Source organism: Pseudorca crassidens, chromosome 2, assembly GCF_039906515.1.
Source record: "Pseudorca crassidens isolate mPseCra1 chromosome 2, mPseCra1.hap1, whole genome shotgun sequence".
In the NCBI taxonomy this organism is placed as follows: domain Eukaryota; kingdom Metazoa; phylum Chordata; class Mammalia; order Artiodactyla; family Delphinidae; genus Pseudorca; species Pseudorca crassidens.
Window position 1 is genome coordinate 21,079,831 of NC_090297.1, and position 16,542 is coordinate 21,096,372.

The 16,542-nt window shown below is 51.1% G+C and overlaps 1 protein-coding gene and 1 long non-coding RNA gene across 6 annotated transcripts in view; one reads left to right on the plus strand and one right to left on the minus strand.

Annotated features, from left to right (window-relative positions):
• The window catches only part of SLC9A1 (solute carrier family 9 member A1), a 49,599-nt gene extending 35,296 nt beyond the window's left edge, over positions 1–14,303 (minus strand). Inside the window, exon 1 of the mRNA XM_067724982.1 lies at positions 13,146–14,303. Coding sequence (XP_067581083.1) covers positions 13,146–13,497 — 352 coding nt within the window. The 5' untranslated portion in view covers positions 13,498–14,303. The remainder of the gene's footprint in view (positions 1–13,145) is intronic.
• Positions 2,545–16,213, plus strand: LOC137218361 (uncharacterized). Of its 5 annotated transcripts, XR_010940679.1 has the most exons (5): positions 2,545–2,839; positions 5,478–5,887; positions 5,969–6,022; positions 15,218–15,396; positions 15,954–16,213. It is a non-coding gene; the product is annotated as an uncharacterized lncRNA (long non-coding RNA). The 5 variants fall into 5 exon arrangements; XR_010940677.1 differs by lacking the exon at positions 5,969–6,022 and having other exon boundaries at positions 2,547–2,839; positions 15,205–15,396; XR_010940678.1 differs by lacking the exon at positions 5,969–6,022 and having other exon boundaries at positions 2,547–2,839.
• Positions 16,214–16,542: the final 329 nt, after the last annotated feature.

Sequence of the window (16,542 nt, forward strand, 5' to 3'; positions counted from 1 at the left end):
AGTGTTTACTGAGGGTGTGTCTCCCCCTCTTCCAACTGAAGGCCAAACTCAGACACTTCAACTCACAGTCTCATTTTATGCCCACCCCATTCCTGGTGACATTCAGCCCTACCCCAATGTCCTCCAGCCCCCTTACCTAAAACCATCCTCCACTGCTAGTCTTCACTCTCATCTCATCTGCCTTTTTTTTATTACTTTTTATTTATTTATTTTTGGCTGTGCTGCGCAGTTTGTGGGATCTTAGTTCCCCAACGAGGGATTGAACCCGCACCCTTGGCAGTGAGAGCATGGAGTTCCAACCACTGGACTGCCAGGGAATTCCCTCCTTTTCCTTTGATGTTACAGGACAGTGGTGACTCCCATTTCTGAGAGCTTATGATGTGCTCGGGGCTTTACAGACATTACCGCATTTGACTGGGAAGACTGAGGCTCACAGGGTGGGGTGGTTACGAAGTGGCAGAATCTTCTGCCCTTAACGCTGGCACAGATCACCTGGCACCTCATCACAGCTGGGCCTATTTTAAAAATCCTCATCTGGGGGCTTCCCTGGTGGTGCAGTGGTTAAGAACCCGCCTGCCAGTGCAGGGGACACGGGTTCAAGCCCTGGTCCGGGAAGATCCCACATGCCACGGAGCAACTAAGCCCTTGCGTCACAACTACTGAGCCTGTGCTCTAGAGCCCATGAGCCACAACTACTGAAGCCCACACGCCTAGAGCCCGTGCTCTGCAACAAGAGAAGCCACCGCAATGAGAAGCCCGCGCACCACCACGAAGAGTAGCCCCCGCTCGCCGCAACTGGAGAAAAGCCCACACGCAGCAACGAAGACCCAACACAGCCAAAATAAATAAATAAAATAAATTTATTTTAAAAAAATAATAATAATAAATTTTATTTACCTGGAGCCACCTGCCCCCTGTGTTTAGCACAGCTCTGGATGCCCAGCAGGGCATCAGTAAATCTTGCTGAGTGATTTTTCAGTTGCTGGGAGATTCAAGACTCACAGAAAACAAGCTGGTATTTCTCCTCCTCCTGATACTAGAAGGACTCCTAAGTGCCACCATTTATCATATGTTCAGAATGTGTCAAGCCTGTGCCATGTATCTTACAAGGGTGCTCTCCCTGAGTCCTCCCAACATCCCTGCCAGGTGTTACCCCATGCTGGGGGTGATCAAAATGAGACACAAACAGGGTAAAATGACTTGCCCATAGTCAAGGTGCTACAGTGGTAGAGCTTAGATTTGAACCCAGGTCTGTCAAGTTGCAAAGCCTGTGTTCCTAACCACCATGTTTCCAAAGGAAACTGCTCTGGGACACTCCTCTGCAATCCAAACGTCCTGCCTCAAGTAGAAGCTTCTGGCTGTGCCCAGTGAGCCCTGTTTCACTCGAGCATCTCATCTAAATCCTACCTATTCTTTAAGACCTAGTTCACCAGTCACCTCCATAAAGCCTCCCTGATCCTCCCAAGCAGGAAGGTCTTTCTGCCTTCTCTAAACCCTCAAAAACTTCCATCTTCACCTCGACTCGCACCCACTTTCTACTGCCTGACTCCCCTGCAACTATACTGAACTTCTCAGACCAGTCCTTGAGCTCCTTGAGAGAAGCAGTTGTTGGGCATCTTTGTTTGTTCCACCAGCCAGGCAGGCCCAGAAGGGTGTGGTAGGGTGCCAGCTCCCCTCCCCCACTGAGCTGTAATCTGAGTCTTGGGCTGGGCTCAGTGAGGTGAGCTGGCCCTGCCTCCACACTGGCATCCTGCCTACCTGGTACGGCATCCAGATTCCTGTGGGCCCTGGCCCCAGGAGATAAGATCTCATTCCCTGGTTTGAGGGCAAAGATGCTATAAAAAGCAGAGCACCCAGGCTCAATATTGGCTTGTGAAGGAGTACAAAAGCCTGAAGAATTTGATGGGTGAGGGCAGAAGCTTCTGGGTCCCAAGGCTTGCACTTGGTTCTCCTGCAAAGACCTGTATGACCAAAGCCAAGTGGCTTCTCGGCCAGGAACAGCTCTTCTGATGCACAGTCCAGCACGAAGCTGCCATTCCTTAGGCTTTTAGGGCCCACTAGAGAGGTACCAATGCTTAGATACCAACATCAAGGCCAAAGACCACAGTCCCTCCTCTTGGTCCAGCTCTTACTGCCTAGAGACCCCTGAGTTAGTTAACAGAGCAGGGAAAGCCCTCCCTGCCCTGCCGTTAATTCACTTGTGAATATGGGTGCATCCTCTCTTGGCCTTAATGGGGAGATGAGAGGACTCGATCAAAACATCTCCATCTCTCCTTTGGGCCCTGGGGCCACAGGCTATGATAAGGTTCTTTCTACCTCTAATATTCTACAGGTAGAATAATATTGTCTACTTTCACTCCCGGAAACAGAGTCAGAGCAGGAGATGGGGGTCCTCAATCCAAGAAACAGCAGAGGCCAATCGGGGCTGCCTAGTATTGTGCCCTCAAAGCCTGTCCCCTTAAAAGGCAATGCCTTGTTTCTGCTGCCTCCAAGGTAGCTGCTTCCCGTAACAGAGTCTCAGAGGACGGTCTGGGCCCTGGCCACTTTAGGAAAAAGGGCAGGAGGACTGAGTTACCTCCCAGGGTGTCAGCTGAGCTCACCTTGGAAACCCACCAGAACCAGGGGGCAGAATGAACCCAGTACTTGCCCTGTCTACACTGGGCAGGGGAAGCCTGCTTCATCTGCTTTGATCCCCAATCCGGAAAAGTTTTTCTCTGCTTTACAGAATCATCTTCCCTCCTCTTCTCCTGGGACACAGCTTGTTCATTCTGACTGGATTCATTCCCCTTGCCTAGAAGGAGTTCTGCAGTTCCCCGGGCAAACCCCTCTCATCCCAGAGGTAAGTACCACTTCGTCCAAGGAAAGCCCTTTACCCTTCTTCAGATTCCCACAGGACAAGGGCCAAAGCTCTTAACCTTTGGCCGGGGGGTGGGGGCACAAATCCTGCTGAGAATCTATGGCTACTATGGGCTTTCTTCCTCTGATACAAACACACAAATGTCTGCAGATATTTGGAGGAGGATGGTCCATGGGTCCCCTGAACTCCATCAAGAACTCAGAAAGAGGGCTTCCCTGGTGGCGCAGTGGTTGAGAGTCTGCCTGCCGATGCAGGGGACACGGGTTCGTGCCCCGGTCCGGGAAGATCCCACATGCCGCGGAGCCGGCTCGCTGAGCCTATGCTCTGCAATGGGAGAGGCCACAACAGTGAGAGGCCCACGTAGTGCAAAAAAAAAAAAAAAAAAAAAAAAAAAAAGAACTCAGAAAGAATCTCAGAAACCTAGATCTAGATCCTAGAAGAACAGCAGGTCCCCAAGTCCATTCTCCCACCTAAGCCAGGATCCCTTCTAACAGCAAGTCCCCCTGAGAGATGTTCCTCTTCTCCACCTGGCCCACTGCTCAAGATCACCTCCTTCAGGGAGCCTTCCCTTGTCTCTCCCCCTCCTCTCTGAGCCCCTCTGCATCCTAGCCAGAGCCACACAACTTCCCACCTGTGCTTTCTCCCCTGTGTGTTGTCTTACTTCCCCTGCAAGTGAGCTGGCTCTCTGCCGACCCATTCATTTAACCCCATAACCCTGAGCTAGAGTTGGAGATGACCATTACCATGAACTTGAGAATTCTGTGCTTTGAAGCCAGTGCTCATGATAGCAGTGGCCCATTCCCCCAAAGGATGGGGCTGTGGAGATCTCCTTCTGAGGGCCTCAGGCTGCCCAGGCCTCACCAGAGGAGGGGCTCCTCTGGGACCACTGCCTTTCCTGCTGTAAAGTCCTGGAGAGCCTTTCAACAACTGAAATCAACAGACAGGGAAACTAAGACCCGGGGAGGCAAAATGACAATATTCAAGAAAGAGGCAGAGCTAGGACTAGGATCCAGGTCCCTGATTCCCAGCCTGGAGCTCTTTTCCTTACACAAGTGGCTTTATATAAACTAAATCCGGTTACAATAGCCAGGACATGGAAGCAACCTAGGTGTCCATCAACTGATGAATGGATAAAGAAGATGTGGTACATATATACAATGGAATATTACTCAGCCATAAAAAGAAACGAAATTGAGTTATTTGTAGGGAGGTGGATGGACCTAGAGTCTGTCATACAGAGTGAAGTAAGTCAGAAAGAGAAAAATACCATATGCTAACACATATATATAAAATCTAAAAAAAAAAAAAAAGGTTCTCACGAACCTAGGGGCAGGACAGCAATAAAGATGCAGACGTAGAAAATGGACTTGAGGACACGGAGAGGGGGAAGGGTAAGCTGGGATGAAGTGAGAGAGTGGCATGGACTTACATACTTACAAATGTGAAATAGATAGCTAGTGGGAAGAAGCCACATAGCACAAGGAGATCAGCTCAGTGCTTTGTGACCACCTAGAGGGGTGGGATAGGGAGGGTGGGAGGGAGACACAGAGGGAGGGGATATGGGGATATATGTATATGTATAGCTGATTCACTTTGTTATAAAGCAGAAACTAACACACCATTGTAAATTATACTCCAATAAAGATGTTAGGATTAAAAAACAAAAAACAACAAAATCCGGAATTCCCTGGAGAACCAGTGGTTAGGACTCCACGCCTTCACTGCTGAGGGCATGGGTTCAATCCCTGGTCAGGGAACTAAGATCCTGCAAGCCTCGCAGCCACAAAAAAAAAAAAAAAAAAGATTAAAAACTAAAATCTGCCCTCACACTCTCACACTCATATATGCACAGAAAATTTCTGAAAAGATGCAGGAGAAAGTTAACAGTGGTAACCTCTGGGGAGTACGACAGTGGAGATAGTCAGAGAAGTGAGGAGGAAAACTTTTACTTTTTACCTTAATACCCCTCTCTACTGTTGAACTTGTTTTATTTATTCATATTATAAAAATAAACCTGCCACAGAAAGGAGATTCTGGCCCCAGCCCACTCCCAACACACACACAAAAACAAAGAGAAGACATAAGTCAACGTGTCTAGGTACAGCTATAAATTTGCAAGACTGCCTTTTTGCATGGTTTACGGCACTGGTCTCATTAATTCACAGTCACAGTGCAGTTGATGACTCGATGAATCTTCCTAGGAAAAGCTTAATTCAATTAGGGCTCTCGGCAGTTCCCTGACGAAGCTCTGGTATCTTGCTTTTACTTATACAAATTGAGGGTAAACCAAACAGATGCAGACTTTCCCAGAGAGACCCCAGCCAGCCCAGAGAGGATGCCCTAGAAGACCCTCCATTAGAGCCAGGCCGAGGGAGGCAGAGGGGGAGGAAGGCGGCTGTGGCAGCAGCACTTACACAGGTGCTGGCTGACGCCGAGAGCATCACTCTGTGTCAAGCTGGTTTCTTGTCTTCCTCAAAGGCTTCGTGTGGACACTATCTCTACACAGAAGTCAGTCATGCACTTATTTGTCCCCCAAGTATTTAGGAGCCCTCCCCCTGTGCCAGGCACAGAGAAGAAAGCAAACAAAGGCTCTGCACTCAAGGGGCTTCCATTCTTGTAGGAGTCCTGTCCTAAGAACAGCTCTCCCTGTCCTGCCTGCTTGCCTAATTCCTCTCCATCTTCAAGACTGGCTCGAATTCCACCTCTTCCGAGAAGCCTTCCCTAACCACCTGTGCCCTCGGGGACTGCTTGTTCCCTCTGAACTCTGCCTCTGCCAGGAGTCTGCCGAGACCTCAGCACAGATGGACCATTTTCTCCAAACAGACTGGAAGCTCCTGGTGAGCCAGGCCTGGGTCTCACTCTCCTTGGTTCCCCGATGTGCCACAAGCTCAGAGCCCGCTGGCTGGTTTCAGCTGACCTGCCTCTACGACCCCACCTCGGACAGATGAATTGATTAGCTGCTCTCAGTCCTAGCTGGCCAGCCCAAAGCCAGAGCCTCTGTGAGTCTGCCTGGCACACAGCAAGTGCTACGTAAGTGTTAGCTACTTATTATTTTGGTGAGCTCATAGATTCTGCCTGACACAGCTGTGATGCCACCTCTCTGCTTTTCAGTGGCCTGGTCTCAGATAGGCCCAGCGCTGTGGAAGGGCCAGTTTGGGCTTAGGGGTAAGTGTCCCCCAAGGGACTGGGAAGGGGACTCGGGAAGGAATAGGAATTCTCATCCTGAATCTCACTCAGAGCTGCTTAAGGCTATATGTTTTCAGGAAAGAACTTGCCTGGGTAATTTGGGGAAACTCCAGGTTCTCAGCAAGTCAGTGTCAGAACTCAGGGGTCATGTATGACCTAACAGACCCCAAAACTGGCCCCGCATGTTGAAAGAGCTTTCAGGGGAAGGAAATGAAGTCAGCATGATTCCAGGGAAGGGGGGCAGCCCACTGATCCCGGCCCAACTCAAAACTTAGTTCAGTTAAAATTAGATTAGCCTGTAAGATTAAAAATACCCACATAGGGCTTCCCTGGTGGCGCAGTGGTTGAGAGTCCGCCTGCCGATGCAGGGGACACGGGTTCGTGCCCCGGTCCGGGAAGATCCCACATGCCGCGGAGCGGCTGGGCCCGTGAGCCATGGCCGCTGAGCCTGCGCGTCCGGAGCCTGTGCTCCACAACGGGAGAGGCCACGACAGTGAGAGGCCTGTGTACTGAAAAAAAAAAAAAAAAAAAAACCCACATATAATCACGGCCTGCCTTAAGTACCAGTTGATGTTTGTTGGCATCTAAAGAGATGGTTGGGCCCAGCGCAGTGTGTGCAGACAATCTTGGGGAGACGTGTCTGACTCAGACGTTTACAGGGGGAGCGAGTGCTGCAGCAGGAGGTCCACACAGGCAATGCATGACTCAGGAATAACCCAGGTCCTGGGTTTGCTTAGTGAGCCTTCTCTCCCCACCACGGAAGGAAAGGCGGGGCAGGTGGGGGAGGGTGACAGGAGGAGGGAGGGAGGGAGGGAGGCAGGCCCGCCAGCTGTGGACAGGCTGGCATTCCCGAAGGGAGCCCAGGGCTACTGAGCTCCAATGCCCTGTCCCTCCTGTGTTTCTGAATGCCACCACCTCTGAGAAGGGCTATTTGCTTCACGGTAAGACTTGGAGTGGGGGGGGGGGGTCACTGTTTTCCCCCCCAACCCAAGAAATGATCCACAGAGAGCAGCCAAGACTTGAAATGCCTTTAATCCTTCCCTGTTCAAAATGATCTTGGGAAAAATAAAACTTTTGAACCGAAAGGGAATCAGGGCATGATGATGAAAAGAACAAGAGCTCCAAAGTCAGACAGATCTGGGCTGCAACCCCACTGTTTTCTAGCTGTGCGAGTACCTGACACAGCCTCTGAAACAGGAGCTGAATAAGTGACAGCTAATATAGTTAACAAATATTTAACATAAATATTACAAATTAGGAAACGAGGGCTCAGAGAAGTAGTGCCTTGCCTAAGGTCACACAGCTAGGCAGCAAAAACCTAGCACCATACCATATCTCAGGGTCTCTTGACCCCTTCCCTCTCCTGCCCCATTCAGCATGTGTTCTGTTGTAATTCACTTCTCTGCCTCTCCTTTCTCCTCCCGGAGGGCCTACAACACATCAAGGGAAAGGAAAAGTTTCCATTTCAAAAGTCTGCTGCTCCACAGACTGTGAGAATGACAGGTCCCAAGGCTGAGTCAGCCTTCACACTCTCACACACTTTCTTCATACAAATACAGGCATGCTTGAGGGGTTAAGAACTTGGAGTTAAGCTGGCCTGGGCTCCAGACCAACCCAAACCACCATGCTCCTTTAGCCCCTCGCTCCTCCAGGAGGAAACAGTGTCTCTCCTGTCAACCACTCAAGTTACCAACGTGGATGTGCCTGGTCATTTACTCTAGTTAAAGACCCTTGGAACCTCTGGTCGCCCTTGATCTTCACAACGACCTGGCCAGGCAGGAAAGAGGACACGGCCTTGGGTTAGAAATCCAGGGATTGTGTCCTTTGCCACTTACTTGCTAAGTGACCTCAGGCAGGTCACAACCTGGGGCTCGGTTTCCTTAGATGTAAAATGGTTACATCAATACCACCTGCTATTCTAACCCACAGGACCATTGAGAAGATCGGAATTAAATACTGTACACGCAAGTGCTTTGGAAACAAGTTACAATACTAATGAGAATTACTACTAAACTCCACTTGCCTTACAGGGCTAAAGAGAGTTGTGCCATCTGCTTCCAGCACAGAGGCTGCCTCTCAGGGGATCCTGCTGGGCCCCAAGGGTAACCAAAAGCAGCCCAGTACCCTTCCAGCCCAGAAGCAGGAGATGGTAATCACAGGGTTAGCCATCCCCTGCTGGGCAAAGGAAACTACTCTTTAAGTGGCATTCCCCTGCCCAAGCAGGGAAGAAACAAGCTCAGTCAGACCACTGAGAGAGCAAAGAGACGGCAGGCAGGGTCACTAGCAGAGGATAAGGGATAGGCCCAGCCTGGCTGCGGGATTCAGGTACACATATATGGACTCACAGGGACAGAGGATGGGCCCAAAGCCGGCACAGAACCCCTACAGCTTTCTCAGGGCAGGGAGAGGGCTTCCACCATCAACAAGTGTCAGCCCCCAGAGGGAGTCCTAAAATCCAGGAAGGCAGGTGCAGTGAGCTGGGCACCCACCCCGTGCAGGGGCAAGGGCATCTGCTGAGGAGGACGTGAGGGGCAGGAGATGCAGCTGCACCCTGAGAGGAGACTGTGCCAAGGCGCAAACAGAAGATAAATGGCAATGCAGCATCACAACAGATAACCCCTTTGGGCTGTTTCCTCATCCGTGAGACAGAGAGCCTTTATCTCATAGGATGATAGTAGGAATCAAATGAGATTACTTTTATAAAGTGCCTGACACCACTCTGTAGATACTCAATAAATGGTAATTCTTACTAAAACACACAACCCCCCCCCCCCCAACAGAAGAGATGTCACAGGGCAGGCTAGGCCTAATGCCAAAGTTGTGGATAAACAATAAGGGATACGGTTTTAGGGGAGAAATGAAAGCAACGGCTGTGGGCTGGAGTGGGCTGGGAAGACCGCCCAAAGTGGAGGAATCTGAACAGGCCCTGAAAGCTGCCGCAGCACGTTGGGCTCTGCGCTAGCATTCCCACGTTTGGTCTCTACATCGATCCTGGAAGGTAGAGATGGCATCCTTACCTTCCCGATGAGGCAAGTCAGGTTCAGAGAAACCAGGGGCCTGGTCACACAGGTACCGAGGGGCAGGGGCAGAGCCCAGGCTTTTGTGACAACATCTGTCCTTCCCACCTGAGCTGGAGGGGCTAGGTGGGGCGGGAAGGAGAGGCAGGGTGCACCTCATGGGTGTTCAGGTGAAGGAAGTCCAGGCGATATGACCAACAGAGGCCCTCTAAGTGTCCTGGAGCCTCAGGACACACATGTCCTACCTGAAGCTTCTTCCCAGTCCCCAGATGACCTCCCCTCCCACTATCCTGAAGTCACTCAGCTGTTTTCCCAAAGAGGAAAAGGTCACCTTTTTCTTTTTGGAGAGTTCCATCTGGGCTTCTAGAGACAGTTTCAAGGTGACCTTTAAGTTGTTCCTCTCTCCTTCTGAGAAGGGAGAGAGGGAAGTTCTAGTCTTACACAGGAAACCAGTTGCTGGGACTGATATCCACGCACGTGAAGTGGGCAATAATGATCCCCATCTCCCCTCCTCACGGGCTTGCTCTAAGGAGGAAATGCCAGAACACTCCTTGCAAACACCAAAACCAGAAAAAGCTATAAGATGTGAAGGGACAAAGGAAGGTTTTTTGGTCTCTGATGAATACCTGCTTCATAGGCTGCCAGGAGTTCCGGATCCGGGATATGCGTAAACAAACGCACGGGGTGCCAGTGGTGAGCTGGGTTACAGTGAGGTTCTCCCTTGAAACAGGCACTGGACTGGGAGCCAGGTAAACAGAGACAAGGCGGAATTCATGCAGGGTCCAAACCACAATGGGAGGCGGAGGTGGGGGAGGGGAATGGGCCTACCTAAGGCTTGGAGTCATTCTCAGAGTTCTCCCAATAGTCTAACCTCAACTCACGTCACGAGCCCCTCCTCACCAAGGAAAAGGCAAGAATCCCTGGCTGTCAGAGAGAGAAAAAAGGCCCAGAGACCGGAAGTGACTTGCCTAATGTGACCCACTGAGTCACTTAGAAAAGAATCCATTAGCATCTACTCTAGAACTTCAGCTCTAACCCCACCCTTCCCACACACATCTCCGACAGTATCTACATGAGGCTCTGCTCAACGATTAGGACAGGGGTGAGAACTGCACACAGCACCTTCTATTTTTAAAGGAGGGGTAACTTGCAAGGGAAGCAGCTGCCCCAGATGACAGAATGAGGCCTCCAACATGGCTCCTACCCATGCTGGGGTCTGAGAGAATAGATAAGACCCCAAAATGAACTCCTAGGCTCCTGGGTAACTGATAGTACAGAGGGAGCATGGCCTCGGCACACACCCCATCCCCCAAGTCGGTTGGTGCCATGTCCCCTCCCCACAGGACCTGCTCTGGAGGCAGCTTAAGGGAAGGAAGAACAAAGTCAGTAGGACTGACTTTCAGTCCTTCCTGAAACCTTAGGGAGGGACTGCTGGTGGCAGCCTAGGTTGAGAGATTTGTAATCCTCCAGCCTCAGAGGAAGACTGTAGGAGGGGCTGAGGCAGGGATGCATTTACCTTAGGTGGTTAAAATACCAACAGGAGCAGCTGCAACTCACTGAGTGCTTCCTATAGGTACAAAGCCAGCTTTACGTGCATTGATTTATGTCATCATCACGCCAGCAGCATTATAGCTAGATACCATTGTTTCCCCCTTTTTATATTTGAGGAAACTGAGGCTCAGAGAGGGTGTGTGGCAGAGTGGTGCCAACCTCAATCCAACACTGCAAAGGGGAAGCTCCCCAGTGGCCTAGTGGTTAGGATTCGGGGCTTTCAACTGCCGCAGCCCAGGTTCAATCCCTGGTTGGGGAACTGAGGTCCCGCAGGCGGCGCAGCCAAAACAAAAAAACAAAACAAAACAAAAACACTGCAAGGTAAAGGGAAAAATGGGCTTTCACTTTTTGCCACCTGAACTGGGACCCTTAAGATCTTTTGGCCATCTTTCTCTCTACCCTCTTCCCAGGATGGCCAGATGCTAGGGCACTCCTGTTTTCAGAGGCAGAAAATTGCCCTATCAAGCCAGAGACACAGTCTCTTGGAACTACACATGCCCTCGGAGATCATATCCAGCCTCCTCACTTTACGATGAGAAAACTGTGGCCCAAGGGTGAGTGACTTGCCAGGGTTACCCAAGTCAGTGGAATGGCAGAAATGTCAGACCTGCAAGAGGCCACAAAGATCAACTGACAAGTGGAGAGGCATGACTGGCCCAAGGTCACAGAGGGAGGTGGTATAAGAGGCCAAGTTTCCTAACTTCTAGACTGATACCCTTGTCATGGTACCACCTCTGCCAGCTGCCCAGGGTCCCGGGCACAGTTCTGGCGGGGACAAAGCAGGCCAAGCCTGACCCCATCAGGATTAGAGGTAATCAGGCCTGCAGAGACAAACTCCTGACTATCCAGAGTAGGGTCTTCGTGGTCAGGCTGTCGACCCACCAGAAGGCACTGAGACCCACAGTGTGTGCACTAGCCTCGAACGCCCTAACACAAGGCCAGGTGAGGGGGTTGGAAAGAGGAGGGCAATGTATAAATAGTGCTTATGAGGCCTCTTCCTGGTCTCACACAGGCAAATGACACATCAGTCACTTCAGCTTCTCACCAACAAATTAAGACACAGGGTTTCACGATTCAATTGAGACGCTTGCCAGTTTCACAGGTGGGCGAGACCTGCAGAAAAAGGCCCCGGCTTGTTCAAGGTCATGTATTTGTCAGAATCAGTACACATGGCTCCCCTTGCCCAGGCCTTGATTTTTTTCCGGGAAGCTGGCTGCCATCAGGGGATAGGTGCTGGTGGCCCAGCTCCATGGGCAGGCCTGCTACTGTCACAGCACCAAAGCCCCGTATCAGGAAGCCAGCTCCTGGATCAAAACAGAAGCACGAGTGCCCTCCTGCAGCATGTCCCAGAGCCTGCCTCATACCAGCCTGGCATCGCCACTGAGCTCCTGCACGTCCTTGGGAAAGCTGCAAGGCTTCCTGCCAAGAGTCACAAACTCTCCAAACCCAAACCAGCAGAGTTCCAGGCCCCCGTGCCTTCCACAGCTAGCTGGGGGCTAGAAAAGCAAAGGCAGCTTTCAAACCCCCCCACCCCCTGCCCCCCGGACACCACCTCAAGGGGCTTCTAGGCTATGCAGGCTCTGGTGAGCTCCATCAATCAGCCAGCAGAACAGAGTGCTCGGGCCTAGCAGGGTGATAATTCTCTGGAAGGGAACAACTTTTCTGCTTCCTTCTCCCAAAAAGAACGTTTCAAAGTCTCTTCAGCTCAGAACATGCTGAGCTCCTCCACCTGTCCCTCTCCCTCTTGGATGAGCAGCAGGCAGGCCAACATGACAGCACCTTGAGACACAGCTGGGTGCAACCTGGAGATGAGCTGGGGCCAAACCAAGCCTGACCCTCCTCCACTCTCCCTCCACCCCCAAACCAGACTTCAGGAATTCCCAAGGCCCCCGTCCCATAAACTGTATAAGGAATGGCATTCCCAGGCAGGAAACTGACTCAGGGGCTCCTGACCAGCCTGGGCAGGCAAAGCTGTCAGATAACACTCTGGGGATGAAGGAAGGTGAGGATATGGGGATGCCTCATCTTCCACCACACCTGTAAGTCTCCAGCACACAGGTCCCCCACTACACTCAAACTCCTTAGACAAACCAAGTAGAAACAGCCTCCATCCTGGAACACCCTCCCATGAAGCATGTAATTACGCTGGTCGCTGTGGACAGAGCGGACTGTGCCACTTGCTGAAGACACTCCTGTCTCACGCAGCTGGGTGCCTGGCTCCCCTCGGGGTCTGTCCCAGCCAGAGGAGACTTGCCAGGCCTGGAAGCCGCGCTGAAGGTACCTAGTACCTGAAGCATCCCATCCTCTGGTCCTGCTCTCTCCCACGAACAACGCTGGCTCCCATCTTAGGAGGCCTCAGACCACAGAGGCCACGGAGCTCCAGTTTGAGAAGGACCACGATGATGGGATAGAGCCTGCCTACTTTACAGCAGTAGTCCAGACCTTTATTCCTAGGCAGCCTCAAGTGGTAAGGATGGTTCAAGAAGCTCATTAGTTTGGTGGCGGCGGAAGCGTCGGGGGCGAACTGCACTTACCTATCTTCATAAGGCAGGCCAGCAGGATCCAGAGGGAGATTTCGAAGGGTGTGCGCACGTGTGTGTAGTCGATGCCCAGGACTGGAAAGACCTTTCGAGATTTCAGGCTGTGTTCAGTGAAGGAATGGTTAACAGGGCGGCTCTCGGGGGCGAGCTCCGGCGGGGCGGTGGTGACCTCCCCAATGGAGCGTTCCCGTGGCGGCTCTGAGCCTCTGATGGTGCTGGCAGTAGGGCTGGGCTGGAGGCCATGGCTTCTAAGAACGGGTAGCAGCCCCACCAAGGCTACTGCCACAAGCAGCGAAGGGAAGATTCGAGGCGGAGAGAGGCCACAGACACCAGACCAGAGAAGCATCCTGCTGCCACCCTCGACCCTTAGCAGAGTGAGAGTAAGACCTGGGACATAGGTGGCAGGGGGTCAGCAGTGGGGAAGAGAGACTGGGGGAGTCTCTAAGCAAAGTTCATGTTTTAGAGATGTGTTTTTGTGGAAGCAGTCCTCTGGAAGTGGAGGAAGGCTGGGTTCACGATCTAGAACTCCAAACTGGGGAAGAGGGACAAGGACTCAGGACCGTAAGAGAAGACCAAAAAGGTCTGGAACTCCAGGCCTGGGAAAGGGGGTGGGGGAGGGGAGAGACTGCACCCTAGGGACAGAGGAAAGGACAGGATGGGTTGGATCCCAGGCAAGGAAAAGGAAAAGGGAGGGTGGGGACCCTCGGCTGCGGAAAGTGACTGATGAGCTGGGACTCGGCTAAGGTAAGGGGCAGGGAGCCTGAGCTAAAGGAAGGGGATCGAAGGGGGTGAGACCCAGTCCAGGAGAAGAAGAGAGGGGGCTGAGAGCCCAGGCTGCAAGGAAGTGAAGCCAGAAAGCGGCAGGGAGTTTCCCCACCCAAAGAAGGACCGGGTGCAGGCGCGCCGGGCTGAGATTCCGGGGAAATGGAGGGAGGCGGAAGGCGGAGGCAGGCGGCCTGGCGAGAGGGCGCCTTGGCGCGCGCTGAGGGCGGCTCGCGGTGGGCCAGCAGCGAAACGCCCCTCCTTGCGGCCCCGGCGCGGTGCTGCGCTGCGCCCTGGCCCAGCTTCTGGTCCTCCGCGTCCAGCTCCACTTCCAGTTGCAGCCCCGGCCCCAGCCCCGGCGGCGGCGGACTGCTGCCTCTCCAAGCCCGGCGCTGCCACTTATAGGCACCAGCGAGCAGCCGGTGCAGCGAGCTAGAAGGACCTGTCAGCGCCCGCTCAACGCAGCGACCCCTGTCGCCGAGGAAAGGAAGTATCGCGTCGAAAGAGGAGGGAGAGTCAGGGATGGCAAAAAAAAAAGTCTGGAATCTACAGAGATTCTGACTAACATGAGTAAAATGCTCTACTATTTACAAAGAGGCTTCATATCCACATCCACATCCACAGTCTCTTGGAGACTCCCCAATAATCTTGTGAAGGATGTATTATTATCTTATACATTTAGTTACCATGTGATCTTGAGCAAATTACTTAACTTCTCTGTTGCACAGTTTTCTCATCTGAAAAAGTGGGGATAATGGGAGTACCTATATCTGCTGATCTGCTGTAGTATAGTATATGTGATGACTAAATGAGATAATCTATGTAAAGTGTTTAGAATGGAGCCCAGCCTATAGAACAATTATTATGGTTCCACTTTTGCAGATGAGGAAACAGGTAAAGAGAGTTCCTTAACTAGTATGTAAATAGTTATATCGGTTTGCTAGGGTTACTGTAACAAAGTACCACAAACTGGGTGGCTTAAAGAACAGAAATTTACTGTCTCATATCCTGGAGGCTAGAAGTCTGAAGTCAAGGTGTCAGCAGAGTTGGTTCCTTCTGAGGGCTGTGAGGAAGAATCTGTTCCATGCGTCTCTCCTAGCTTCTGGTGGTTTACCAACAATCTTTGGTGTTCCTTGATAACTCCAGTCTTCACGTGGTGATCTCCCTGTGTCTCTGTCTCTGGGTCCAGATTTCCCCTTTTTATAAGGTTTCCAGTCACACTGGATTAGGGGCCCACCCCAATGACCTCATCTTAACTTGATCATTTTCAATAACCCTATTTCCAAATAAGTCCACATTCACAGGTGCTGGGGGTTAGAACTTCAACATCTTTGTGGCGGACACAATTCAACCCACAGCAGCAGTGGAACTGAGATTTGAACATATAGTGTTGGTTGAAATTTGTAAGATTTGAGAGATCCTGACCGTACACTGGAATCCTTGGAAAGCTTTTAAACACTACCATTGCCTGAGACCTTCAGAGGTTTGTATCCACTTCCTCCAGGGTAGTGCCCAAGCAAGATGGATAGTTTTTCAAAAGTTTCCCCAGGTGATTCTCAACTAGGGTTGAGAGTTATTGAGATTACTGAAATGCCACCCCTGTTTTGCAGAAGAGTGAATCAAGGCAGAGGAAGTCCAAGTGACTAGCCTGAGATCATAAATGATGTCAAAGGGCTTAGTTCAGTTTAGCACCTATTTATGGGCCTCTTGACAAGGCTTTGTGATGGGCTTTGGCAACACAGACATAGACATGGGGAGGAAGGGGGTGGCAGTGGTTAGGAGGGGGCACAAAGTGGACACAACAAGGGCTTCTAGGGTGCTGATAATGTTCTCTTTCTTTACTGGGTGGTGGTTACAAAGGTTACACAGATGTAGTTGTTCTGTGATAACTCATTGGGCACTCATGATCTGTATACTTTTCATGAGATATGCTCTCCCTTAACATAAAAGTATATTCAAACGCTACTAGAGTGATGTGATTGTGACTGAAGGTGCCGACATTAAACTGAATTCTCTGTACTTCACATTCTCCTGGCACAGGTCCAGCCATTTGGGAGATGACAGAAGAGCCTAGAAAAGCCTTCAGAGAAATCCAAGGGCCTTGTGTCACCTGGAGCAGATGAAAGGAGAACATCAGCTATAATGGAAATAACCAAAGAGAGGAAAAGCATTTAGGACAAGGATCAGAACAACGACAATATGCCTCACATGGTTCGGTCCTTTATACTTTACAACCAAGTGCCCCAGGTTTATCAATGATCCAAGTCCTGGTGCTCAATAAATAGTAGCTATTATTCTCATTTCCATTTCACAGATGAAAAAACTGATGACTCAGAGACATAAAGCCATTTGGCCAAGATCACACAGCTATTAGGTAACAGATCCAGGACTTAAGTCAGTTTTCTAACATCTTAATCCAGAGCTCTTTCAAAACACCACAGGTTCAGTGTAGAAAAAAGGAGGCAAAGGTGGGGCTAGTGGAGGGAATTTATGCAGGTGACATGGGCCAGAACCCTGAGACCTACAGTCCTTTCCAGTCTTCTTTTTTTTTTTTTTTTTTTTTGCCATGCCACGTGGCTTGTGGGATCTCAGTTCCCAGGGATTGAACCCAGGCCATGGCAGTGAAAGT